Raw genomic sequence first — 25,696 nt, 5'->3', positions numbered from 1 at the left:
CATCATCCTCCCTAGAAATACTCGTCTATTCCACCAAAAAGAAAAGTATAAGAGAAATACTAATTAAAACGCGGTTAAACTGTACTGTGAAAGGTTACAAGTATCCTCCGGTGCCTGTTGAATGTGGGTGTGTGAGCGCACAGCTTCTCCTCTTCCTTCAGCAGCAGCAGCAGCAGGCAGGGCGCCGTGCGTACTCAGTGACGCGCAAGTTGCACAAATGGTGAAAGAGATTGATTGATACCTATGGCTGCAGTTTTAAACTTGATGAATAAAGCGAGGAGCCGCGCTGTCCCGGTCTCCGCCGGCATATAATCATTCAGTCGCAGTGTGTGTCTTTATCTTCTTTGACCCTTCATATGATTTGTGTGTCAGCAGCACTTCAAAGGAAATAAACAGGATATTGAAATGTTGCATTTATTATGCTTCCTTTCAGCCCTTAGCTGTGGTGTCAAAAGGCTTCCCAGCTGTGTTCTATTGAGTTTTTCCTCTACTATCAGATTCTGTCTGACTCATCTTTTTAAACTGTCCTAAAGGGATAGTTCACCCAAAAATTAAAATCCAGTCATTATGTATTTACTCAGGTCGGGTTTAGGTTTTCAGTCCACAAAACACTTCCAGTTTCACAGGAAAACAGCGTTGCAGAATCAATGGAAGTGAATGGTGACCAGTTTTAAAATGTAAAAAAAAAAAAAAAAACCCAACAGAATAAAAACAAAATTTGCCCAAACTAACAGTCTGGTGTAATTCAAATCTCCTAAAGCCCCAACATGCCTAGTTGACTGAAAAAAAATACACACCATTCTTTTAGCCTAAATCTTCACTATAGATCCTTGGCTTGGTGCCATGTTCATGTGCACATGCACACTGTCTGATGGCTTTTAGGAGACTTAGATTATGCCAGACGAGCAGTATGGAGGCATTTTATGTTTTTTCCAGTTGTTTTTTTACATTTTAAAACTGGTCACCCTTCACTTCCACTGTTTGGGAGATTCTGCAACACACAGCAAGTTTGTGGTGAGTAGATAATGACTGATTTTTTTTTTTTTTAGGTGAACTAAATTAAAGGAAAAAAGGTTCATCCTGAACAAACATCCAGAGATGTGCAGTGCTCAGTTTCAGGACGGTTACTTTAAAATGTATTTTATATATAAATATGTGTATGCTAATGAGCAACATGCTCAGCTCAGGAGTTTGTCAGCTCACCTGGTTACATTTGACTTTGCTTTCAGTTGTGTTTATTTGCCTCTATTGCAGGGCTTTGCCAAGAGCCAAGAGTACTGGGCGGAGCTGACAGACAGCTGCTCAGAGCAGGAAAGCTCTGACTGGGAGGGGCGGTGGCAGACTGGAGCTACAGGACGAAAAAACACCAGAGTCACTCTGATGCCGACTCCTTTTTTGACAGGAGGGGAGCTCAGAATGTATATTTTAAAACTTTTAAGATTAATTGTCATTCCTGCTTCTCAACACCTCTGCAACGGCAAACCACGGAGAAATTGAGGACCTGCCTACTGGCCAGGTGAGAGCTCAGTGTTTGTTTTTTAAACTTTTGGGATTAAAAAGTGGATTTATCTTCATGTTTGCTTTAAACCTGTGCGCAGCAGTGACCATGGAGGAATCTGTTTACAATAAGATAATTAGTTTCTCTGTCCATGTTGACAGCTGACCAGATGAGAAATGTATTTGAAAGTCACTTCATGAGAGTTAAGAGAGGAGCAGGGGAAGAAGAAGAGAAAAGAGGGATATAGGTTGACATATAAACACACACACACAGCTAATGCCTGCTGATCTGTGCTTCCTTGGTATGAATGTCCCAGCAAACTGCTCCATGTGTGCATGTAGTGTGAGGTGCTCATCTGGCAGGTGGGGCTCAGAATGGAGAAAACAAAACCTGTTTTGAAACTGTGGTGGTCTGTCTACACGAGATAGCAAACCTGTGTTTGGATGAGGCACACACACATCTCCACAATTACAAAACATCTTTCATTTATGTTATGTTTTTTCACACACAGGAGTGTGGATTAGTAAAGTGTCATTTGAAAGCTTTTCTGATCCACAAGTGTAAATATTGAAATAAACAGTGTGTGTATCTCTAAAATTATTCTCACTAATAAGGAATAAAGATCTCTGTAGACCTGCAAAGTCTGCACAGGATGGAATCGCACCTGGCAGATTATCTTTAAAAGATCAGTCAGCATGACAGCTGGAGCAGCTGTGTCTGTGTTTGCATGTTGGGATCCAGAAAAACAGAAGGACAAGGATCTGACCATGAGACTGGCCTGAACTGTGGAGAAAAAGGTATGTGTACTTCTTGTCAGGGCCTGATGCTGGCTGTATACCTGCTGGATAACTTGTGCATAAGGACATCTGTCTCCTCGCTTGCAAGTCTTTTCTCTTTGTTTCTTCCTGGTAATTCTGCCGTCATGCTGTTAACACTTGTGCTCCAGGCACACCTGCTTCTTAAAGGTGATGAGAGCTGACTTTCTCATTTGTTTACTACGTTACATCCAAAACACACCCATGAATTTATCAGTGCACTTGTGCACAACTGATAAGGTGCATCCCACTGTGTGCCACGGGTGCATGGGGTGGGACATTATAGGGTTCCCCTGTATGCTCATGGCGTAAGATAGCAAAGGCAGATTTGGACATGCTTTGAATAAATTAAAACCTTTGCACCTTGTGCTTTGAATCATCCAGTTTAGATCAAGGAAAGATAGCGCCACGGGCATGTTTGTTGTATACAGATTTCTACTGATTGCTGGGTAATATCTATGTTGACTCACATTGTCCAGAGACTGTGTTTGATCATTTGATGAGATAATTACGTACAAAATCTATCAAAACTGACAAGCTGAGACGACTCCTCTCCTAGCAGCAATGCAGCAGTTCAGCTGGCATCAGCATCAACACTGCATCAGTGATGTGCCAACAACCATGCAGCAGGTAACCTCAGGACAGCAGTTCTTGTGCAACTAGTATGCACTAGGGACCGTCATAATAGACTGCAGTGGGGCCAGTCATAACTACCTAATTTCATGCACTTCACTGTCACCTACTTCTGTTGAATTTTCCACTACTGTCCAATTTTGTGTGACTCATCTTTTTAAATTGTCTTGATTCTGCTTTTATTAGGTCTTAAATCATCCTCTACACACCAGAGTAAAATGCTCAGTGTTTTATCACTGTGTTGGTAGAGTGAACGCGACTCTCCCCTTTTCTGTCACATCAACATTCACAGCTAACCAGCTGAAGTCCCCTCTAGACATCCAACTGTTCACATCAGATAAACCTCCTTCATTTGCTTATATGGCCGTTAGTGCTATGGTAACCTCCACACGGGTACATTTACATGTCTTCCATGGCCGATCAAATCCAATCAATCCACTAAAGCTTTTCAGCAGACAACTATGTTTCTTACTGTACGGTGGCAGGAAGCAAGAGCCCATAGTCATTTAGTTCTTTGAAACACATCCTTAGCCACAATATGATTTTAGAGAGGCTCCAGCTGGATTTTCTTCACATACATTTTAACTTGGAGTAATTTTATTTCAGCACTCTAAGATTAAAAAGGAGTTGACACGTAGAATAAGCAGTGATGCTACATTTAAAATTTCAGAGAGACGTTATCGCACGTTTTCATTTCACTGTGCTAGACTACACTGCAGAGAAATGCAGGGTTTTCAGTCTATTGTAGGTATCACTTGTGATGCATTCTGTAGCACATTAAAGCAAGGCCACTTGTTCCATTTCACACTTCCAGGAATGTTTCTTAAATTATTCATAGCAGTACATACATATACAGAAACACAAAAAACTGCACAATGTAACAAAAAAAAGAACGTCTGTCGACTATTAATACCGACAGTACAACAACTGTAAAGTTACGTAGGATTGTGTGGTGCAGGAACAAAAGTTAAATTACCCCCATTAAGAAATCACAGAATCATGGGTGTTGTTCAGTGATTGATGTTGTAGTCATTTGAAAGAAAGCATTTTATGAGTTAGGCCCAGTCTTCATACAGTATATCAAATGAGTTTCTTGTTCTGCTTTGCAACCCTGCATGTTAATGCTGATTGAAATTCACATGAGACTCTGACAATTTTGTAGTTTTTTTCCCTGAGGATATGTAAATACTGCCAAAAGTGTCATGATGGAGCCTCGGTCTAATAATAAGCAGTGTGTGCAGTATGAAAATAGAGCATACATATTCAGTGATAGAACTCATGTGAATTCATGTATATTTATGAATAATGTAGCCCAATATCCTAGAAATTACACATACTGTATATAAAACCTATTTACAACAACAAATACATTTTGAGGTAAATGTATCACTTACCAAAATATGCTTTCCATTAAAATTATGAAGAAATATTAATTAATACACCTGGCATGTCTCAAAAACATTGAGATTGAACTTATTAATAAAATGTAACAGAGTGATGTGATAACTTAGATTAATTCCTTAATATTTAACCAAAATGACAATCTTTCTCTCAACTTAACCAAAGTCCTTTTATTTCCTAAACTTAACCATTTATTTTGGTAAATAAAAACTTTGGTTGCTAAACTATCTTTCAGTTTCTTTTTTTCGGTTCCTTCGGTTCCCTAGTTTAATATTTATTGTTAGGTCCCCCATCTCCTAGCTAAACGTTTGGGTTCTTCTCTCTAACCTTTGCTATCATTGTTTCAGCAAAGTGCAGAGTGATGCTTTAGGCGCTTGAATTTTGGATTTTAATTTACTTAATGTTCTTCCTCGGACACTAATCCTGTTTTTCCCTGTGCCTCAAAATCACAGCCTACCAACCCACTTGCCTGGCTGCTCACCTCGCAGCCTTGCTCTCCTTCCAGCCAGTATCTGCCAGACTTGCCTCGTTTCCCTGCCACCAGCACACTGACCTCTGCCTTTGCCACCAGTATCCCCCCTCATCCTTTGAGCAATAAACCATTTGTTAAGCACCACTTCCCTGTCTGTGTCCTGCAATTGGGTCCATCTGCAATAAAATCTATGACAGTATGATGGCCTAAACTTGCCAAAAAATTACAAGCCTCCCTTAATTAAAGTGGTTTTGCCTGATGAAGGAGTCTGGATGTGAACCCCAGGTTGTGTTTTTAAAGTCCTGCACTTTGTATGTCAGCCATCCACCCCAACCACCTCATTGTGCATCCAGTGCATTAACTGATGTTTCAAAGAAATGTTGTCTGTGAACATGATTTAGGCGGTAATTATGTTGTCATCACAACATAATTAGAAAAACAATCTGGTAACAAACAAACATAATTTCTAGGAGACAGTGTTGGAATTTTAACATTAGGCGGAGGTCAGAATTTGATTCAGCTTCAGTTTGATGTTACCTGTGGCATTTTGTCATGTGTCTACTATAAGAAAACAATTATTTATAAAGACCTCAATATAAGGAATAATAGTGATATTTTGCCCAGCAACAGTTTTTGCATTAAGTGAAAAAAAATCTATTAAAGAGAAAAGCAGTAGACAACAGGATGCAGTTTAGATTGATGTAAGTACTGACAGAAGGCATTGACCTCATCTCCATGGTTTTCACTTGAGTCTTTGATCACTATTAAAGACCCTGAGGGGTTCTCTCTAGTTCTCTGTTGCACAAACTGAGCGACCTTTGTTAAAGAGCAGTGGAAGTCTTGACATCACGTTGCAATTGAAAGGATGCATGCAGCCATGTGTGATACAGGCAGGAATGAACCAGTGGGAAGTTACATTCGCCTAAAAGGAATTACTGCATATAAGTCATTTCTTTTATAATTCTAGTTTGCTTTTGGTATAACTGGTTTATTATACAAAATTTAAATCTCCACTGTGTGTCACAGCTCCATTCTCCCAGGTTCCCTCCTGTCCCTCTGCCTCAGTAATTTTCCACTCTACCTGCCAGCCACTCCCACCTCATCTGCCCAACTCCACTCACCTCCGAGCTCAGTTGCAGCTCATTCCCAATCTCCCCTGCATATAAGCCTCTCCAACACTCTGACTTCTTGCCCGATTGTTCTTCAGCACACATGCAAGACTTTCCAGCACCCCTTTCCTGCCTCATCTCCTGTTGTTGACCCTGCCTGCATCGCCTGTCTCCTGGTAAACTCACCAGCCTTCTGTCCCCGACCATGACTTCTGCCTCAGCGTCTCTGGTTTCTGCCTGCTCACCTGGTCCTGACTTCTCCGCCTGGTCCTGACTTCCCTGCTGCTCGTCCCGAGTCTGCTCTGCTGCATCATCGGCCAGCTCTTCTGGTTCTGGACTCCTCGCCTCGTCGACCTCGCCTCCTGTCAGCCCCTCTCTGTCATTTCTGCCATGTCTGCCACGCCACGGCTCACGTCTTCACCCTCGGTCCTGCTTCCAGGTTTGGCTCAACCCATTCTCCGAGCCTGAAACCCAGAGACTGTGTGTGGGCTCTGAGCCTGAAGAACAAACTGTTACCAAACTTCGTCTGGTCAAGTTCCCGTTTTGCCTGTTTATTAATGGAGGTCATTACCAACTGTCACAGATTTCCAGAGTGTTGCATTTGGGTCCTAAACACAGCTGTCACACTATGTAAGATTTATTCGCTGAATATGGCAGAAATTGAATGTAACATTCATACATCTGTTTTCATAAGGATATAATCACCTGAAAAAAGGATCATTATGTTTTCTGAACTTTTGTAATTCCTGAGCCTTTAGTTCCTTTCAGCGGAGACCAATGCTGTAACTCAATATGATATGTGATAGTAGCAGTGACATGCTGTCACAGCAAGTGTATTTCAAAATTTAGAGGTGTCCTGCTGAAAATGTCAGCTTCAACTCTCTGAGGAATACTGTGGAGATATGTTTGGGGAAGTTTCATAAATGCTGCACATAACCAAAGGAGGAAAAACATTTTTTTCATTATTTGAGATTGACAGATTGTTTACAATTAGACGCCAACAAGCTGACTCAATTTTGAAAAGCTGTCAAAAAGGTTGTGTTAAAATTGTATCCTTTTTTTCTCCAGGATGAGTTTGCTCTGAAGTTTACATTTAATAAACCTCAGACAGTAATATAAGCAATTTAATGTTTAAAACTGGAAGGGTGCACTCAGATCTCTGCTAGGAAGTAGATGGTGAAGCACCTACTGCAATGCCACCATGACTGCCATTTGCACCTAGCAGAGATTGGCAAAGTTTTAAATATTTTTTTTTTTCTATAGAGAAGTTTCAGTTTTCTTTAAATGGCATAGAATAGTATGATATTGTAACTGAGCATCCTGGGTAAGACTGACTCTGAATAAACTTTAACTTAATAAGCAACAGGCAGCTTTGTAACAATATTATGGATATAGAAATCTGTATTTTCAGACACTCACAAAAGCTGAAATTCCTGATGATGTTGCCTGTTCATAGGTTGGAGCCTGCATGTCCCAGTGGAAGTTGTGGCTTTTCATAAGGTTAATGTTTTGGTAGAGAGCTGATTCAATCACCCTCAGTAAGAGCGTTTAATTCCAATAAGTAACCAGTATCATTTTCAATTTTATAACAAACCAGATTCCATGAAAATCGGTTAAGAATCAAACAAGTTGCAGTCAATTTTGTAATAAAGTCTGCATCTCTTTTTTTACGTTCCAGTATGGCAACTGTGCAGACACACAGTGGGAAGCAAAGCTAATACAGCAGGAATTTATTAATCCTCTATTGTGCCAGACTTTAGTGGATCATATCATATCACATATAACCCATTCTCTTCCAAACTCATGTCTACTTGGTTTGGTCTAGCACAAACAAAAGCTTGGTTGGGTTTAGGCACAAGAGCTATTTGTTTAGGTTTAGGCACATACATCTGCTTGGTTAGGTTATGGCACCTTTATTGCGTTATATACCGTTATTGCACCATCAATCCACCCCACTTCCTTCTTATGGGGACTTTCTCCGTCTTAGTACCACATCAGCAGCCTGGAGGATCTAATACAGCAACAGAAGAGTTTACACTGAAGTCATTTGAGTCCGGCACAACTATTTCAGCAGCTTACAGGTACTGTGTGCATCTTGATGAGTTGCTGAGGGACAGAAACAAATCACCTATTTGTGACAAGTTGGGAGTGACATGGCTGAGTTTTGAGCAAGTACAAAGTAAAAAAAATGTGACCTGTAACCAGACTGGTAGGTAAGCCTTGTTTTGAGTTGTTGATGACTTCTGGCCTGACCAGCTGGTTAAGAGAAGTGAGAAGTCAGCAGTTGGTATAAAACCAAACAGTCAATAAACTAGGTTCTTCAAGGTCTATCATTGAGCATACAGTCATAAACATGCACAAAACATATGAGCCTGATGCATCCAGTAGTATACTCAATCAGCTGTGGACAGAACGCAGTGTAGTACCAGATCTGTTGGTCACTTACACACACATACACACACACTGACAGGGAACAAACACGACCTAATCCTGATAGAAATAATAGATAAAAAAATTAAAATATTTTCTGGTTCTAGCATTTTGTTTTTAGCCTTTACCAACAGACAGCAGAGACAGACTGGAGACATGAGAGGGAGAAGACACACAACAAAGGTCACCCGTCAAAATTGAACCAGGGATGTTGTAGTCTGACGTAGCTAGACCTCTCCACAGCGGATGATGTGGTTATTTATATGCATTTTAACACACGAGACGAAAAGAACATCCATGAAATTAGAATTTGAAAAGGGAGGGAAAACAATATTGATTTGAGTTTAAGGGTTTAAATTAAAGGTTCAGCCTTCAAATGCATGACAAAAACACCTTTTGGGCCCCAATAGGCTCATTGTGTACATGTTATTAAAGCAGCATATGATTTACTGTAAAAGTTGTCAAAGAACAGAGTGACCAAGACAAAGGATCCAAGGTTAAAAATGCGTCATTTGCATGTGATGCTTATTTTCAGAGTTCAGTCTTGACCCCGTCTGTTCTGACTGCCTGCTTAATGAGCTGCTGTGGCCTCATTGTTATGTGCGTGCTGCATAGCAGAGGCTCGGTTGTCGTTGGGTAATTACATTTTTTGACATGAAATGTCATTTTTGCACATCTCTCATTGCATATTTCTTGTGAAAATATCAGGGCAGCTGTTACATAGCTTCAGCTGCAGCTCTTTTCACAGCTGCCTCTGTGGTGTGTCAGACCTTGTGTCAAGGCTCCAGGCTATTTGCTTTGATCAATTCAAAATGTAACCGGGGACAGCAATTTATTCGCTAATGAAAGAGCATTGCTCCACATTCATTTTTGAAATTAGTCCTCACCTCAGACTTTAACAGCTAAACATTATGTTCCTAAGGAGAACATTATGTGAGAGCTTTACTTTGTAGTTTATTGTTCTTTAGTTCTTGTATGCACAGTGAGTGAGACTATTGACCATCAACAGTCTGTCACACACTAATCAATTTAAGGTTATCAGAGGGCATGTTTGTGCCACTACAACATTTTTTGACAAACTCAGAGTCAGAACAATTTTGATAATGCAACCTCACTTAAAATCAGAGTAGTGTTAATATATTCTATGAGCAGAGGGACTGACCTTTTGTTTCTCCAAAGATACACTTCCTGCATGTGCAAGCAGGGCAAGACTGAAGACAACTGTTGTGTGGATCCCCAAGGAAACTCATTGTGCAGCAATTATCTGTAAATATCAATAGCTACTCTCATAAAAGTAAAACACTCTTGGTGGTCTTGGCATCACTGTCACCACACACACCAGAGTTATACTTGCATTACCCGCATGCCACGTTAGTGTTTTGTGACCTATGAGACCAGAGGAAGAGGGCTTGACAGAGTATTGGCAGTATTTGTCAATACAGCACCACTAAATGGATGACAGGCAGCATTCACGAGCTAGTTGTTACTCTTGGTTTTAAGAACCAGGACAATATGTTCCCAAGCTATGGAAAAAGTATTCAGATAGAGCCTTTACTCAAACAAAAGTAGCAGTGCCAGAATAAAAGAAATATTCCAAAATGTTCTTTTGTAAAGTGGCTTTATTTCATTGCCTAGGTGTTATATTCATACACATGTATTATCATTGATTGAATTGCTAAGTCCTACCTTTCTTAGTTAACTGTTATGATTTCAAATCTCTAAAAATGGCACAATAAAAAAAGTCCAGCATTGTTCAATATGGAAGTGGGGATAATGGTTACATCTAGTTGCACAATAACTACCAAATATAGAGCAGTGAAGCAAACATGAAGCTTACACAGATTGAACAAAGGAGATTAAGATTCCTTTCTGGTACCATGGATTTAATCAAATTGACTAAACTACCTCTTTTAATTAGGGAGGTGTCAAATCTTTCTACCTTAAAGGTTAAACAGCTGCCACATAACCTTCCCAATTATCCTAATTACAATATAAAGCACTGTGTTGTTTTTTTTGTTTTATCTCGTAATCCTTTGAAGTTCGCTCCTTTATCATTCATGTCTTGTTCATGTGTCTTGTTTCAAAGTCTTATATGTTGTCTCTCTTTCCATCCTCTCCAGCCACATATTTTTATTTTCCTCTATAGAGGGTCTGCACTGACATCACTTGCCCAGCTCCCAAACATGCCCCTTCAGTCAGACTGAGCGGCAAAACATCATGCTGCCTTTGCAGGGAAACTGCTAAAATGAGAGTAAGACAAACGATCATCTGCTCTAATTAACAGTTGACTCAATCTTTGCAGCCTACCAAAGACACTGTGGTCCATGGACTTTGTCATGTGATCAGGAATCAGGTTTCCTGACATTTATAAGTACCTGATTAGATATACCTGATTTAGACCCACAGGGAAATACACTAAGAAAAGAAGGTATATAAAAGCCAGGACACTTGGCCTTCATGTCAATTTAAAGTGGGATTTACTGGAATTAAAGTGATAAGGATACCAAATTATACTGTATACTGGTTGTATGTGGACAGGTCTGTGTAGATATAATTTTATAACATTACTGGAGAGACGTGATCACATGTAGCAGTGTAGTTTACAGTGTGCACGTTTGCAGTTATGTCAGGAAGGAGGATGCACAATGCAAGGTGCACCGGCAGCTTAAAATGTTCACTTACATGGAATATAAATGAAAGATGCTAAATATTTCATTCATAACTAACATTAGTCAGTGTAGTATATCACTTAAGGCAGCGTTTCCTGATCCTGGTTGTCAGGGCCCACTGCCCTGCATGTTTTAGGTGTTTGCCTGCTCCAACACACCTGATTTAAATAAAATGGGCAAAAAAAGAGAGAAGATAAGATCCGCACACCAAAAGAACTCCCATTTGAAAATTTATTAGTGTGATGTTTCGAGCTGTACAAATGAAAAGGACCCCATTTCCAAGAGCTTCCTGAGCGTTATGTGCATCTTAAGTTGTACCTTAAGGTCTTCCTTAAACGTACGGGCTGTTTCCCAGAGTCGTCTTAGATAAGGTATACCTTCTAAAACTTATACCTTTAGATATGTGGTGTGAACCCATGGTCTGAAACTGAATAAGCTGTCCCTTAGTGGTGCCTCTATGTGACCTATAAAAGTTAACTTTGAGATCTCCAAGAAATCAGATGAAACAAGTCTGTTTAATTTTTACCAAACAAAATTACAGTGAGTAGTACATTAGTCAGTTAAGATTAAGCAAGGGAAGATTTTTCTTTCGATTATTACATTTTTGAAGTTATACTTTATCTACAGGGGCTACAAACAACACAATATTTAAGTTCCATATGATGCCTTTAACAATACAATACAATAGGAGTTTGCTTTTGGCCTATGGCCCACAATTAAGCGACAGTTTTGGCCTTCCAAGTGGAAAAGTTTGAGCATCTCTATGTTAAAGAAACACCTCCTGCATGTGCATGTGGGACATGACTGATGACTGTTGTGTAGAGCCTCAAGGAAACTTGCTGCACGGCAATTATCTGTGAATATCAACTACTTCTCTCACAAAAATAAAGCACTATTGCTTCTGACAATGATCCTAATTATAATGACAAGCTAAGATGAATAAATGCTACATATATCAGCAGCATATGGAAACAGTAATGTGGTTCCCCTTTCATTAATGCAGGGTTTCTGAAAGTATGTCCCCTTGATATGCACATATATGCTGTGCTTTAATAGTGACACCAATCAGTGAGCAATAGTTTTTTCTACCATGATCAGAGTCATGTTTGCATTTCTGGTGACTGAAGGGTTAAAGGATAACTCTAAGATAACTCTAAGTGTTTTTCTTATTGTCAGCAAATGCCATAAAATAAAAAAGAAGCTGCATTGTTGCGCTGGGTGTGACACACACTGTTGTTTGTTTTCAGTCAATTCCACATACACTGTCCTGCTGGTGTAAATACTCACTGACTCACGTACTAAATTCATAGCCTAGTAATCCACGTCCCTGTAATATTTGTAGAAAACTACAGCACTCACCTGGTTAAGAAAGTAATTTCACCATTATTAAAAATGAAAGTATATACTCATGACATTTATCAACACGGTGGATATTTTCAGTAAAGCATGGACAATAAATAAGCAGCTTTACTGCTCAGCTACATGTCTTAAACCATAGCTAATGTAGAATATAACCATTTTTCCTATTCTTAGACTGTTTGTGCTTTGTTCAATACAGTGAACACCCCCAGGCTTCAAATCCCACAGAGAAATCTCTCCTCTGGGAAATTAGCCTATTAGGCAGCAATTTCCTCAGGATAAATGACATGCACTTCATTGCTTCACTGTCTGGTCTGCTAAGACATTTTCATTGGCTATGACAACTGAGTTCATGACAACACAGAGAATGTGATATTAATATTTATATCACGCAGAGTATGCTGGACAGTCCAAGTAAAAGCAAAGGATTTAAATGATCAGACCTGGTGAGGAGGGAAAAGAGGGAACCTGTTGCAAATAAATAAGTATATAAGCAACATCTACAGTTTAAAATGCATTTAAATAAAATCCAATGATGTTTCATATTGACATACAGGTACATATGTAATTATATACTATACATATTTATGAAACAAAGGAATATGACACTAATCATAAGAAAGCCATTTCTGTATCAACTGGACCTCAAGTCAAGATACAGTGTAAAGAAGTTAACATGTTGTTGGTGACTTAAAGTAATAGTTCACCCAGAAATAAAATTTCACTCAATATCTACTCACCCCTGTGCTGATGTGAGGATGGGTGAAGATCTCCAGTTCACAAAACACTCCTGGAACTTCAGTGGAAAACAGTGTTGCAGCCAAATCCAGTACAATTGAAGTGAATGGTGACCACTTTTAAAATGTAAAAAAAGATCACAAAAAAACAAACAAAATGTCTCCATACTGCTGGTGTGGTGTAATCCAAGTGTTCATAAGGTGCAACATTAAATTTTGACCCAAAAAGATGCCATTTACACCATGTTTTAGCCTAAATGTCAACTGTAGCCTCTAAGACCTGATCCACATGCACACGCCTGAAGCAGGTACACAGGCTCTCGCCCCAGCGGCGCAACACGAGATATACGCGACCTCGCGATACCTTCACGCCTGTGTTTACATGCTACCTGGAAGCAACTCAGACAACAGAGAGAGATTAGGTCAGAAATAGTGGCTTGTTACACGAACAGTTGACTACAAACTTTCAACAAAGAAGAAAATGTACTTTGACATAGAAGAGGAACATCATTTCTTTTTTGCAGCAGCTGTGCCGCTGGCGTGCCAGTGCAGAATTTTTTGAGAATCTCAGCTACCAAAAAAAGAGTCAATTTTCTATAGTGCATATAATTAAACATTTGTATTTACCAACATAAATGAAGTTCAATCAGGAAGACTTCCTTTATGCTGCATTCATTCACAACTTTCCTTCACTCTCTCGCACTCCTCCTACTCCCTCTAATCAGCTGATTGTGGGTGTTCACTTTCCTCTTTACTATCCAATTAGATTTTACCACAGTCTCGTTAGCCAGTCAATTTGCTGTTGCCAAACTTTAAATCGGCTCTGTCTTTGCTCCATCAGTTGTCATCAGACAGTCGCACGACCCTCCTCCACCCCTCTCTCCTCCAGTCATCTGGTCCAGGCAGCCAGAAGATGTTCAGAGCCACTTCACCTCACCAGTCTCTGCTTCACCACCACCAGTGTCTTTTCACTACAGCTTCATCAGCCCCTACTTATATATGTGCGTATTGTATTCACCCTGATGGAGTCTAACCACCAAAGACCTTTCATGTTTCAATATCTCATGCATGCATCAATAAACTATCTTCTTTTACTCTGAGTCTCTCCTGATATGCAGAAATTAGCTCAATGTCGTCCCAACACAACTAAAACTAGCAAGTCACTAAAAATCTTAAAGTGAAATAGGCAACATTGTCTCCAAGATATTAAGTTTATATACAAGTCATGAAAATATGGAAATATGAAGCCACCAGGATTGTTTTCTATTGACATAATGAGGGAATGTTGTTAATTAATGTATCTGCCAAGTGGCAAAGTGTTGATATTGAAATGTTTGCTGACAACATTTACTTTATGCCAAAATATCCAATCTTACATTGCAATATCTACTTCTTGTGACTACAGCATTATTATATGGCTCTGTTTAAGAACTCCCAGTTTAAAGTTAGGAAAAAAATAACAGTTTTACATGACAGGGACTCAGGCTACACACTAGAAATGTTGCTTGTGAAGTTTTATATCACTGTCACCCCCATATTTCCATGAAAGGACCTTCACTGAAGAGGTATAGTGACATTGTCAACATTTTAGCGTATTGCTTTGCCTTAACAAGTAACTGCAGAAGCTAATGGTATGAAAGTCTTCTAGGAATCAAAAGACAAGGTTATTCAGGAAGTGTATACTTAATGCAACTTAAATGTCCTTTGTGCTGTAAATCAAGACTTAATCTTAACAGGAAATTGCTCCCAGTGCCCGACAGAATTGCATAATGAAAGTGAGGCATATAGAGAACTAATCTAAATGCAAAAAAGCAAAAAAGCAAAAAAAAAAAAAGATGCTACATTTGGCTCAGGGCAAATGTGATGGACATTTTTCACTGTTTTACTGTTAACGTTTAATCCATAAATGGAAAACTGTCAACATGATAAATAATAATGAGAATAGTGGTTAGTTGCAGCTCAACTACAAACCAATTGACCCACAGTGTGCACAGGTCCTGTGGGGCCTAAACATAAACATAAAAATCACTTTTACATGTGTCTGTCCTATAGAATAAATAGACAATACTCACAAAACACATGCTGACAAACAGATTGATCCTTAAGTGGCACATACGAGTGGCCTCGAAAGTGATGCATGCAGCTCCTCCAAGAAAATCCCCAACATTTCTGCTTGAGTCATTCAGCCGTACCAGGAATCACAAATTGGTTGCTTTTCTTTTCGGTGTGGCTTTATCAGTGACTTGATTAATGCATAGAGCGTGTGAATGTGAGTCTGTGCTGGTGCCACCAGAGCTGAGAGACAAACACAAAAGATGATTAATAGTCACATGCTCGGGTGCTCTCACACTGTTATTTCAAGGAGGGAGTGAGTGTGTGGAGTCTATTTTTTCTTCCCTCAGGTGTTTGGCTTTGAGCGTAAACAGTTTGATTTCGTTCACAGGTGATGTGTGGCAGTGATGTTTATATGTATTAAGTACTGGCAAGTGAGAAAGATGTGTGCTTTTGATGTGAAAATGTTTTCTTTACATCTTTCCTGAGCATAATCAAATCAAACATCAAACATCACCTCCTGTTCTGGCTGAAGAATAAAGAACCTGTGTTGATGTGTCTCCTCAAACATTTTCTCATCCAGACTCATTTAACTTCTGAGTCTGTTTTTTACTGCAGCAAACATGTTCAGTGATGCAGAGCAGTGTGTAAATGTACACAGGCACATTTAATTGGTGAACTCCAACATGTCCAGTAGTTTCTATCTTTCCATTTACTGACTCAAGTAGAAACTCTTTATAGTTAAGAAGCCAGATCTTTTATCTCCATTACTTTTTGTGCTCTAGCTCAAAATCAGACACCAGGAAACTGTGTAATTTCCCAACAGCTGTTTTCTTTTTTTTTCTGAATGACTGTTGAATTTTTGTTTCAGTTTAGACATTTTCACACCTCTAGGTTCAGTTAGGGAGAGAAGAAAGTCACTCAAGTCACAGTAACTGTCTCAATTCCTTTTCAAATTCTGCAATTTTCACTGCAGCAGTAATGTAGTTTGGGGTGAAAACAGATTGAAAACTGCAATGGGCTCAAGCACTGTAAAAACTGTTCACATTTTCTAGCTGAACTTTAAAAGTGGATCTTCCAATCAAATTTTCTTTCTTTCAATACAACATATTTGCTAAATGATAAAGTTAGAAGGTATCTTGCAGTAGATATGTGTGTTGATATTTGGTGATTGTTCTGTCCACAGTGCTCACTGTGGGAGCCATTTCTGCCTCCCTGAGAGTGTGAAAGTTGACATGTATGCAGCTGGTACACAGCACAGTACAGTGTGTGTTCCACTGTTGAAAAGAAAACATAACATGATCTTAAAATCTTGTGTATAGCAATTTTACTTTTTTTCTGAGCTTGCTTTTTTTCAGACTTGCACCGATTAATTGGCAATGCTTGGAATCGGGCCGATTTTCATGTGACTGGCCCTGACCGGTGACCGGCCGGTCAGCGTCATATATCCGATTCTGTGTCGGTCATTGTCACACGTGTTCTGCATGATGGTCACATCATGCGCGCAGCAGACAAACTGACCGTGATATCACCACAGCGCTGATCTCACCTACACACACTCAGACACATGCTTGCATGAAGTTGGTGTCAGAGACAGATTCCAAGTACAGGATAAAGAGAAGACAGACAGTCTACAATGAGACAGAGCTGCTGATACTGTTGCAAAACAGCTGTAAACTCTCTAGCTCTTCAGGCTAATGTTAGCCAGCAGCAGACTGCTGTTCACAGAGGGACAGTTAAAATCTCACCTCCTGTTCTGGCTGAAGAATAAAGAACCTGTGTTGATGTGTCTCCTCAAACATTTTCTCATCCAGACTCATTTAACTTCTGCGACTGTTTTTTACTGCAGCAAACTGTTGCACCGTGTCTGTCTCTTGTTTGTTTACATCTGCTTCCACAGGAGATCACGTGAAATTGCGTCAAGATTCCATCCCACGAGATTCCATGATCTTGCGAGATCACATTCACCTGATTCATAATCTTAATATAAAACTATAAAGGTCTGGCTGTAACCTGGAGGACTTTGGAGAAAATTTAAATAGTATTTAATGAATATTTAATAGTCAGTGTTTTATTATGAACATTCAATTTAATTTTTACAAGAAAAGTTGCAAAAATGTTTGTGACTGCTGTCAATTACAGTTCTTAGAAAGACTGAAAATCGGAATCAGACAAAATCAGAATTTGCAGGTCAGACCCTTCAATAAATCGGAAATCGGAATTGGCCAAGAAAATTGAAATCGGTGCATCTCTACTTTTTTTTTCTTGTGAAATACTGAATACTTACCTGTTCAGGCTTCTTAAAATTCTTTCCAACAGCAATCTGACAAGGAAGACTCACTGATGGTGACTGACGGGTCACAAACTGACATTACTTTGTGTTCAAGAGTGACAAAACAAAATGGTTGAAAACCGCTGGGTTGGACTATTATTTCAGGCTTTTCACAGATCGACTGTAAGAAATCTCCTCAGAAATCTCAACTTGTCCAAAAGGCAGTTGTCAGGGTTTGGAGGGCTACTTTAAAAATATATTCCAATACAGTTTCTAATCGCCTATTAAAACACGTAGTCAGTAGCTTATCACAATATTAATGTAATGTAACTTGAGTACTTTTAATTAGTTTTGAATTACCTTGAATTACCTCCCTAAATGTCTTGTTTTTGTCTACAACTCAAAAGAAATTCAGTTTATTGTCAGAGAGGAGTAAAAAAAAAAAAGAAAAATCTGAAAATATTCACTTTTAAGATGCTGAAATCAGAGAACTTAGACTTTTTTAAATTTAAAAAGGCCTCAAAATGAGAAATTGGTTATCAAAATAGAGACAGAAAAAAATGTTAGTTGATTATCATTAATCATTGCAGCTCTAACTGTTTTATGTTAATTGTTATGTTTAATCTTTTGTATAGCTGTTGTTTGTTGTGTGCAATTTATTAGTTGATTGAATTTAAAGACAAAGAAAGTGTGATAAATTTTCCACCCAGTGAAGTTTTTTTCTTTTTCACTGGAGGCCATGATAATGAATTGGTAACTCTGTGTGTGCTGTGCGAGGTAGTAAATCGTTTTTTTGTTTTAAAATTGTAATCCTGTAAATTATCCCCATATTCTGACTTCTTTATCTGTAACTGTAATGGATTACAGTTACCTTTTTTTGTATCCAGATTACATAACCCTGTTACATGTAATCCATTATTGTCCAAGTCCAGCACTTGTGTTACTTCAGACGAAAACAAAGAAATCACACCCATTCTCAAGTCTCTGCATAGGTTACCACTTAGTCAGAGAACTGTTAAAATATTGTCACTGGTCTACAAATCACAGTACTGGGCAATAACAAATTATATGTCTACCATGCTTTCTATGTATTAACCTTCTGAAAAACTTGTAAAGTCTTGTAACCTAGGTATACTGACTGTTACTTGGGTCAACACAAAACATGGTGAAGCTACATTTTGTCACTAATGCCTAATTTCCACTGCATGGCTCAGCTCGGCTCAGCTTGACTCACTTGCAACCATTCTTTTTTTTGATTTTCCTTTGGGAAAAGTTGTCGATGCTACCTGGTACCTGGGACTTCTTTTGGTGTCAAGTGAGCTGAGCCAATATAAAAAGTTGAACTGATAACACTGCAGACCACTGATTGGTCAGGAAGAATCATCACTTGTGTGACATCAGAGTCATCTCATCATCTCTTTTTAATGTATCCAACTTGCAAAAATACCTTTCTTTGTATCAGTGACCAAATGTTCTAGAGAAATAATTTGCCTTGCCATAAATCTGCTTTCATCACCCTTTTTCTCAGATATTGGCTAACATGACCTTTTGTGCAGAGAGTGCTTCAGTCCCAGTCCCATCATTTGTACAGCTTGTAACACACTGCAGAGATACTGTAAGCCATGTGATTACCTGTAAATTCTTGCTATTTACTATCCTAGGATAGTAGAGTTTTCTATGTGACTTTGTGACTATGTGTAGTCATGAAAATCTCAATGAATAGGACAACTGAAGCCAATATTTTATTTGCATTGAATGTCAATATTGTCATTGGCAATTTTTGTCCGTCGAAATTACTGTCTTTATAATATATATACAATGGCAATACCTTTTGAAGACCAGTTTGATTGGGTATTTCAGCCGCTGTCTAGTATTTGTTATACTTTGTCTTTTGCAGTTTTTAATGATCTGTCAGTCATTTAAGAAGCAAGTCCAGTAAGAAAGAAATATTCTAGTGTGACTAATTAGTTAGTGCGTGGTCTTTTACAGAAGCTATGTTTTATTTTTTCTCTTCCTCTGTAGCCTCCTCATCTTTTTTGTCCTCTTCTTCTTTTGCCTCTTCAGCCTTTCCTTCTTCATCTTTTGTCTCCTCACCCTTTTCCTCTCCCTCCTTTTTCTCCCCATCTCCTTCTTTCAATTGTTCCTCTTCCTTTTTCACCTCTTCTTCCTCATCATCCTCATCGTCTACCTCCTCTCCTGTCAGGTGCTCCAGATCTTTGATGCGATGTCTCAGAGCCTTGTCACTGTTCTTGTAATTTCCAAGAATCCTCTTCAGTTTGTACTGCATCAGCTCCATTGTGCTGTACAATTTGTTGACTTTTTCCTCCAGCTCCTTGGCCTCAGGCCTGATGTTTGCTGGGTCCAAATCTATCAGTCCATCTTTCATCAGGATCTGTCGGCCTTTCTCTTCCAACATGCCTTTGGCATCCGGATACTCCACCAGCGACTCCATCAGGTCATCCTTGGACAGACAGAAGAGGTCAGAGTATCCAATACTGCGGATGTTGGCTGTTCGCCGGTTTCCCGCTTTGCTACCTTTAATATTAAGGATACTGATCTCGCCAAAATAGCTGCCACTACCCAGCACAACAAACTGGGTGACACCATCATCAGCGACAACTGCAAGTTTTCCGTCTTTGATGATGTACATCTCACGACCAATGTCGCCCTTTTTGCAGATATAGTCTCCGGGGCTGAAAACCTGCGGCCGCAGCTTGAGCACCAGCTCAATCAGTAGGCCTGCCTCGCAATCCGCAAAAATACGAACTTTCTTCAGCGTTTCCATGTGGACTTGGATGGCAATCTCAGCCTTTAGCTTGTCTGGAAGATACCGCAGCACCTCTCTTTCATCCTGTGCCTTGCCATTATTCCACAAATAATCAAACCACTTGATGACTCGCAATTCCAGATCCTTGCTGACTTTTCGGACCTGTGAATGAAAGGAAAAGCATTCAAAATGTTATCAAAGAACAGATGATTTTGCTCTTTCTTCCAACTTTTTTTTAAAAAGAGGTCCATCTACCTGCATGTACTGCTTAATGTTGTCAATCCGAGCCTGAAACTGAGCCTGGGCAGCGTTCATATTGGAGATCATGGTGGCAATGTTTCCTACGATGGTGGCAAAAACCAAGACCCCGACCAAAAAGTCAACCACATGAAAGAGAAACTCTGAGTCCAGGGCTGGTGGTGGAGTTTCTCCGATGGTGGTCAGTGTCAGTGTGGACCAGTAGAGGCTGAACGAATACTTCCTCATGGGCTGCCCAAACTCAGGCTCATCAGGATCATCCAAAGCCGGGTAAACCCAATCATCAGCGCCAAATCCAATGGATTTGGAGAAAGAGAAGAAGAAGCAAGCATTCCAGTGGATGATAATGAGGATGTACATAATCAGGTTTGCAATGCGAAAAATGTTAGGGTAGTTGGTTTTAGTCTCCGTCTTCGTGAAGAACTCCATCATACGGCCAATTCTCAGCAGCTTGTTGAGGCGTATCTCTGGGTAGTCGAGGCCAAAGTATAAGTATAAGATGTCAGTGGGCAGCATGGAGACAAAATCGAGACGAAACTGGAAGCTGGAGATGTAGCGATCCCGTAGCAGCTTCTCATCTTTCACCAGTAGGCCTTGTTCAAGGTAACCTGCATTCAAGATGGAAGAAAGTTTATAGACACAACAAGTACAAACTATTCAACTTTTAGAAGTAACTGGCTGCATCAATGATGATTTAGGCCTCTTGTAGGGGCGTAAATGCTTATGCGATTTAGTTTTTTGTATGAATTCCTCATTTAGACCAATTCGTAAAGAACTGTTCTCACATTGTAATTAGTCTTTATTATCTGTTGATCACTGTCTCAAAAACTCTATTTACATCTGTTATTCACATTTTTAAAACAATGAAGCATGAAATCCAAGACAAGTGAATGCAAAAAGTTTACACTAGGATATGTTTACACTATAAATTTTTGGTTGCTATAATCATTCTTGCTGTCCATGAAAATAATCCCTTCCTTAAGGTGATTTCAGTGTAAACAACAGGGGACAAAGGGTAACTATATATCTGTGACAAATGTGTTTATTGCTTGATTATAAGACATTCATAAGCACTTAAACGAAACTTGTTAAGAAGGTAACGACTGCATTGTTCTCGCTTTAGATCCAGTAGCTGCAAAAAGCATAGTTAACAGATGATAAGTGCATAGATAACTGTTAATTAGTGCATAATTAAGTATGTATTTATCTTGATAAAGCAACAAAAAGCATAGTAAAGGTTTAACAATGACATAATAGGCAAGGTAGTTAAACTCAGTTAATGTGTTTGTAATGCTGTTCAGTTTTATTTTGATATGTTTGCGTTACATACATTGGTTATTTTCATTGTTGTTGTTATTATTATTTCATTTATTTGATTTATTTTTATACTTTATACTAACTTCATAATTCTTGTTGAATTGATTGGATATGTAAGACCTCTTGAATATTGGTAACCCCTTTTATTAACATTCTTACGTGAGCTAAGAACTTCTAACAAGTTCCTGAGAAGTGCTTATACATGCCATATCATCTAATAATAAACATAATAAGCATCTCATATTGAATTGGGCCTTATTACCTATTAACTTACGCTCACTACAGCGACCTTATTCAAAGTGTTACCAGACAAAATCCACAGCTGTTGCTACTGTATGTGCAAAAATGCATTTGTGATAAAATAACCACGGCATGTTCACTCTGCTGCCATCATGCAGGAGATACAGAAGTTTCAGCTGCCGTACCAACAGACTGCAGGGCAGCTTCTTCCCTCAGGGTGTGGACTGCTTTATTTATCTTTAACACTTCTCCGTAAGAGTCACAACATAATACGACATGAATCTCATTATAGAGCTTTGTATAATGATACACAATTTGATCTTGTATCTTGCAAGTTCAAGGGAAGCTATAATATATACAGCCTCAACCAGTAAATTAGTCAAATGAAGTGAGTATTTCTTAAAGCTATGGTCAGTTTAATATGAAATTTCCATTTTAGACAGTGTTTCCTTGTAGAGCTACGGTGACAGTGCAGGATGTTGACAAAATGTTGTGTTGAACACTGGAACTTTCTAAAATACCCATGTAATTTGTCTATATCAGACAGCAGAAGCCTTGTGTTAACGTCTGAGCTTTAGAAAGCTTTGTTGCACAGAACAAGGACTTTGTCCCTAGTCAGTTCCATTAAAATCACATTTGGGATCTTTTCACGCGCAGCAGCTGCCAATAATTCAATCAGTCTCCATGTGGGCATGTTAGCGTTGTTTTAAAACTTATATTTTAACAGATTTTGAAAGCCTTGAGGCTCAGGTCAGCTTGTTCACCTGTTCTGGTCCTGAAAAACATGTCAGCCAGGTAGAATAGGTCTGAGGTGTAGTCCAGAACAACCCAGTATAAGATGTAGTCATGCTGCAGCTCCTCAAAGCATGCCCTGTTGGCAGGAGAAGAAGACCGCCATGAGTGTGTTTAGTAAATGAATAATGTTGAGCACCTTGGTGCTACTGCTGCAGCTGCTGTGGTGCTAAGCTCACTGGTCTCAACACAAACTATAGCATTAATTACTGCAATGTATCCATATTAAATCAAAGAAAGTGGCACTAGCTTTTGAAAGAACAAGGTCATTTCTTCTAAATTTGCAATGATTTGTGACAATTTCATATGGGATAGGATATAAATAGCACCTAATGGAATCATATGAACATTAGACCTGCAGGAAAATTGTACTGTTAAAGAAGAATCAGTGATTTATGGAAGTCACCTGGCTATGATCATGGTCCAGTTGTACATGACTGGCATTGTGATGATGAACAGCCACTTATAATACAAACCCCCAGCAGGATTAATGACAAATATTTCTTTGGGCCTGTGAAAACAAAGAGAGAAAGTGTAAATGAAATATCAGAAAGTGCATTTGAAAAGTTGCCTATATATGTATTTATGCCTATATACTCACTTCTCTTTTTCCTTCTTCTCTTTTTCTTCCTTTTCCTTTTTCTCCTTTTCTTCTTTTTCCTTCTTCTCCCTTTCTTCCTTCTCCTTTGCCTCTTTTTCTTCCTTTTCTTTCTTCTCCTTCTCGTTCTCTCTGCAATGTGTACCAAAACATTGGAGAATACAGAAATGTCAACATTTACTGAAAGGTTTGTCATATAACATAATTACTCTTTCTTCTGCCTTTTCCCTTTCTTCTCCTTTTTCCTTTTTTCTTTTCCTCTCTGGAAAAGGATTAATTAACACATTTAATGACTCGTACGATACAAAGAAACTGCTTTACTAGAGTTCCACTTATCTCTTCATGACCCCATCGTACTTACTCTTCATTGTTATTGCTGTTATTCATATTCAGTAGATGGTAAGGAAGTGATTGAGGCGCACTCCTGGAACAGACACAGCAGATTACACATAAAGTTAATTAACCAAAGCCTTACTTGTTATATTTTATCAGTGTATTGTAAGTTCTCTGTTTGAATTGTCCTTACAGGTCATCCTCGCTGTGCTCCTCACCGTCTGTGGCGAGTCGTGGTTCAGGGTGAGGTGGCACAGCGAGGTGGGGAAGGGTGGATGAAGTGGTCATAGCAGCAGATATGCAGTTCACCCTGCAAAAAATAAGCAGAAGGAAAATCTCCTTACTTAACAGAGCAAAAAGGGAAACACACCTTTTTACCCGTACAAAACCTATGGAAGCCAGGAGAAAGAAAGAAAAGGATCCATCAACTCATCGTAATGAGAAACTTTCTTAAATTAATGACTTCTTATTATATAAAACACACAGTAAGTATCACAAAATACTGACTCATAGTAGTGCAAAATACAGACTTAATATCTCAAAATACTGACTTGGTATTGCAAAATGACGAGGTAGGGTCTTAAAATAATGACCACAATAATGACAATTCATTATTATGAAATACTACCTTATTATTTTGATTAACTGAATCATTATGTGTCTCATTATAATGAGACACAGAATGTTATTTTTTCAACACAGAAGGCAGAAGTGTGTTTCCATCCAAAACAGTGCATCAAATCATTAGCAAAATATTTTATGTAGCATGTTTGTAACTCCAATGTTTTACATGAGGCCATAGATTTTCATCTACATCACACCTCCTGTAATATTCTCCTAAAGCTAAATTGCTTTGTCTAAATTTGTTCGTTTGACATATCCAGTTGTGTGAAAAGCAAAGAGAGCTAAACCAGAAACCATTGTAAGTGAAGTGAATGCATTTGAAGTTGTTATTATTTTATGGTTGCATTTGCATTCCTGAAAACACATTTATCAGAATTGCGTCAAATGAATGGAGAGTACTGGGTGATATTCAATCAAACAGTTTATGCTATAAAACAGTTTCCAAATTCTAGGGATGATGTAACTTACCTTTATCACTTGTTATTCTAACTTGAAGTCCATTTTCATTAGATCCTCTAGTAGCTATTAAGGTCTGCAGGCAGGCCACTCAAAGCAGGAGCAGATTTATTGTATCATTCATTAGTTGCTGATTAAAATAATCAAAATAATAATAAATAAAATTACTTAATAGTAATACATTTAAAAAATCAATATCAAAATGTAGCCAGACGAGTGTCACCTATAAGCATTGAGTCTGTCTAACTGTGTCATAGAGACTCAGTGACCCTGATAAGGATTTGTGGATTAGATCTGGCTGAGAAGAGGAGAGGCAAAGTCACTCATCCTCGATATTTGTCCACTTCAGGGGGGAGATAAGAGACGTTATAGTGAAGTTTGGACAACCCTCAGTTAAACTGTTAGTGAGGATCCAGAACACTGGAAACCATTTAATTGTATCGACGCCTCATTTTTTATCTGCGACAGGCTACAATTTTCCTGACCATTTGCGGAACAGCAGAGGATTTAGCCCGCTTGCACATACACACACATGCATACACACACACACACACACACACACACACACACACACACACACACACACACACACACACACACAGTGGCATCTCCTGCTCAGTCAGCACTCTCAGCCATATCCAGCTCTGATCCTATTAGAACAGGCTGGGTATTACAGGTTTCAGATCAGTCGGATCAGGCTCCTGTTACATGAATAAGAATCGTGAGAGTGAAATTGAATCTGAACCTCTATCAGCTGAGTGCTGCGTGAGATCCTCCTGCCCGTGTGCGCTGCAGACATCCTGTGGTTCGGTGGCACTCCCTGCTGGCTGGTGGTGTCTATAGTTTCATGGTGACATGATTCAC

General features: G+C 39.0%; 1 protein-coding gene across 1 annotated transcript; it reads right to left on the bottom strand.

Moving 5' to 3' along the window:
- Positions 1 to 19,176: 19,176 nt before the first annotated feature.
- cnga1a (cyclic nucleotide gated channel subunit alpha 1a) lies at positions 19,177 to 25,043 on the bottom strand. Its single transcript, XM_084712948.1, has 8 exons — positions 24,845 to 25,043; positions 23,946 to 24,062; positions 23,781 to 23,843; positions 23,423 to 23,551; positions 23,228 to 23,332; positions 22,794 to 22,900; positions 20,470 to 21,080; positions 19,177 to 20,376 (listed from the first exon to the last, which is right to left on the bottom strand). The coding sequence occupies exons 2-8, from the start codon at positions 24,038 to 24,040 to the stop codon at positions 19,447 to 19,449; spliced, it is 2,040 nt and encodes a 679-aa protein (XP_084569074.1). The 5' UTR covers positions 24,041 to 24,062; positions 24,845 to 25,043; the 3' UTR covers positions 19,177 to 19,446.
- Between the last annotated feature and the right edge of the window lie 653 nt (positions 25,044 to 25,696).

Source organism: Lutjanus erythropterus, chromosome 3, assembly GCF_056507025.1.
Source record: "Lutjanus erythropterus isolate fLutEry1 chromosome 3, fLutEry1.hap2, whole genome shotgun sequence".
Classification (NCBI taxonomy): domain Eukaryota; kingdom Metazoa; phylum Chordata; class Actinopteri; order Lutjaniformes; family Lutjanidae; genus Lutjanus; species Lutjanus erythropterus.
The sequence above is the reverse complement of the archived record's forward strand: the minus strand, read 5'-3'. Positions and strand labels throughout refer to the sequence as shown.

Coding starts and splice junctions, on each gene's coding strand:
- cnga1a (XM_084712948.1), bottom strand. CDS start 24,040: ATGACCACTTCATCCACCCTTCCCCACCTCGCTGTGCCACCTCACCCT. Junction 23,333..23,422: donor GAGAAGAAGGAAAAAGAGAA/GTGAGTATATAG, acceptor TTGTTTTCACAG/GCCCAAAGAAATATTTGTCA. Junction 20,377..20,469: donor ACATTAAGCAGTACATGCAG/GTAGATGGACCT, acceptor TTTCATTCACAG/GTCCGAAAAGTCAGCAAGGA.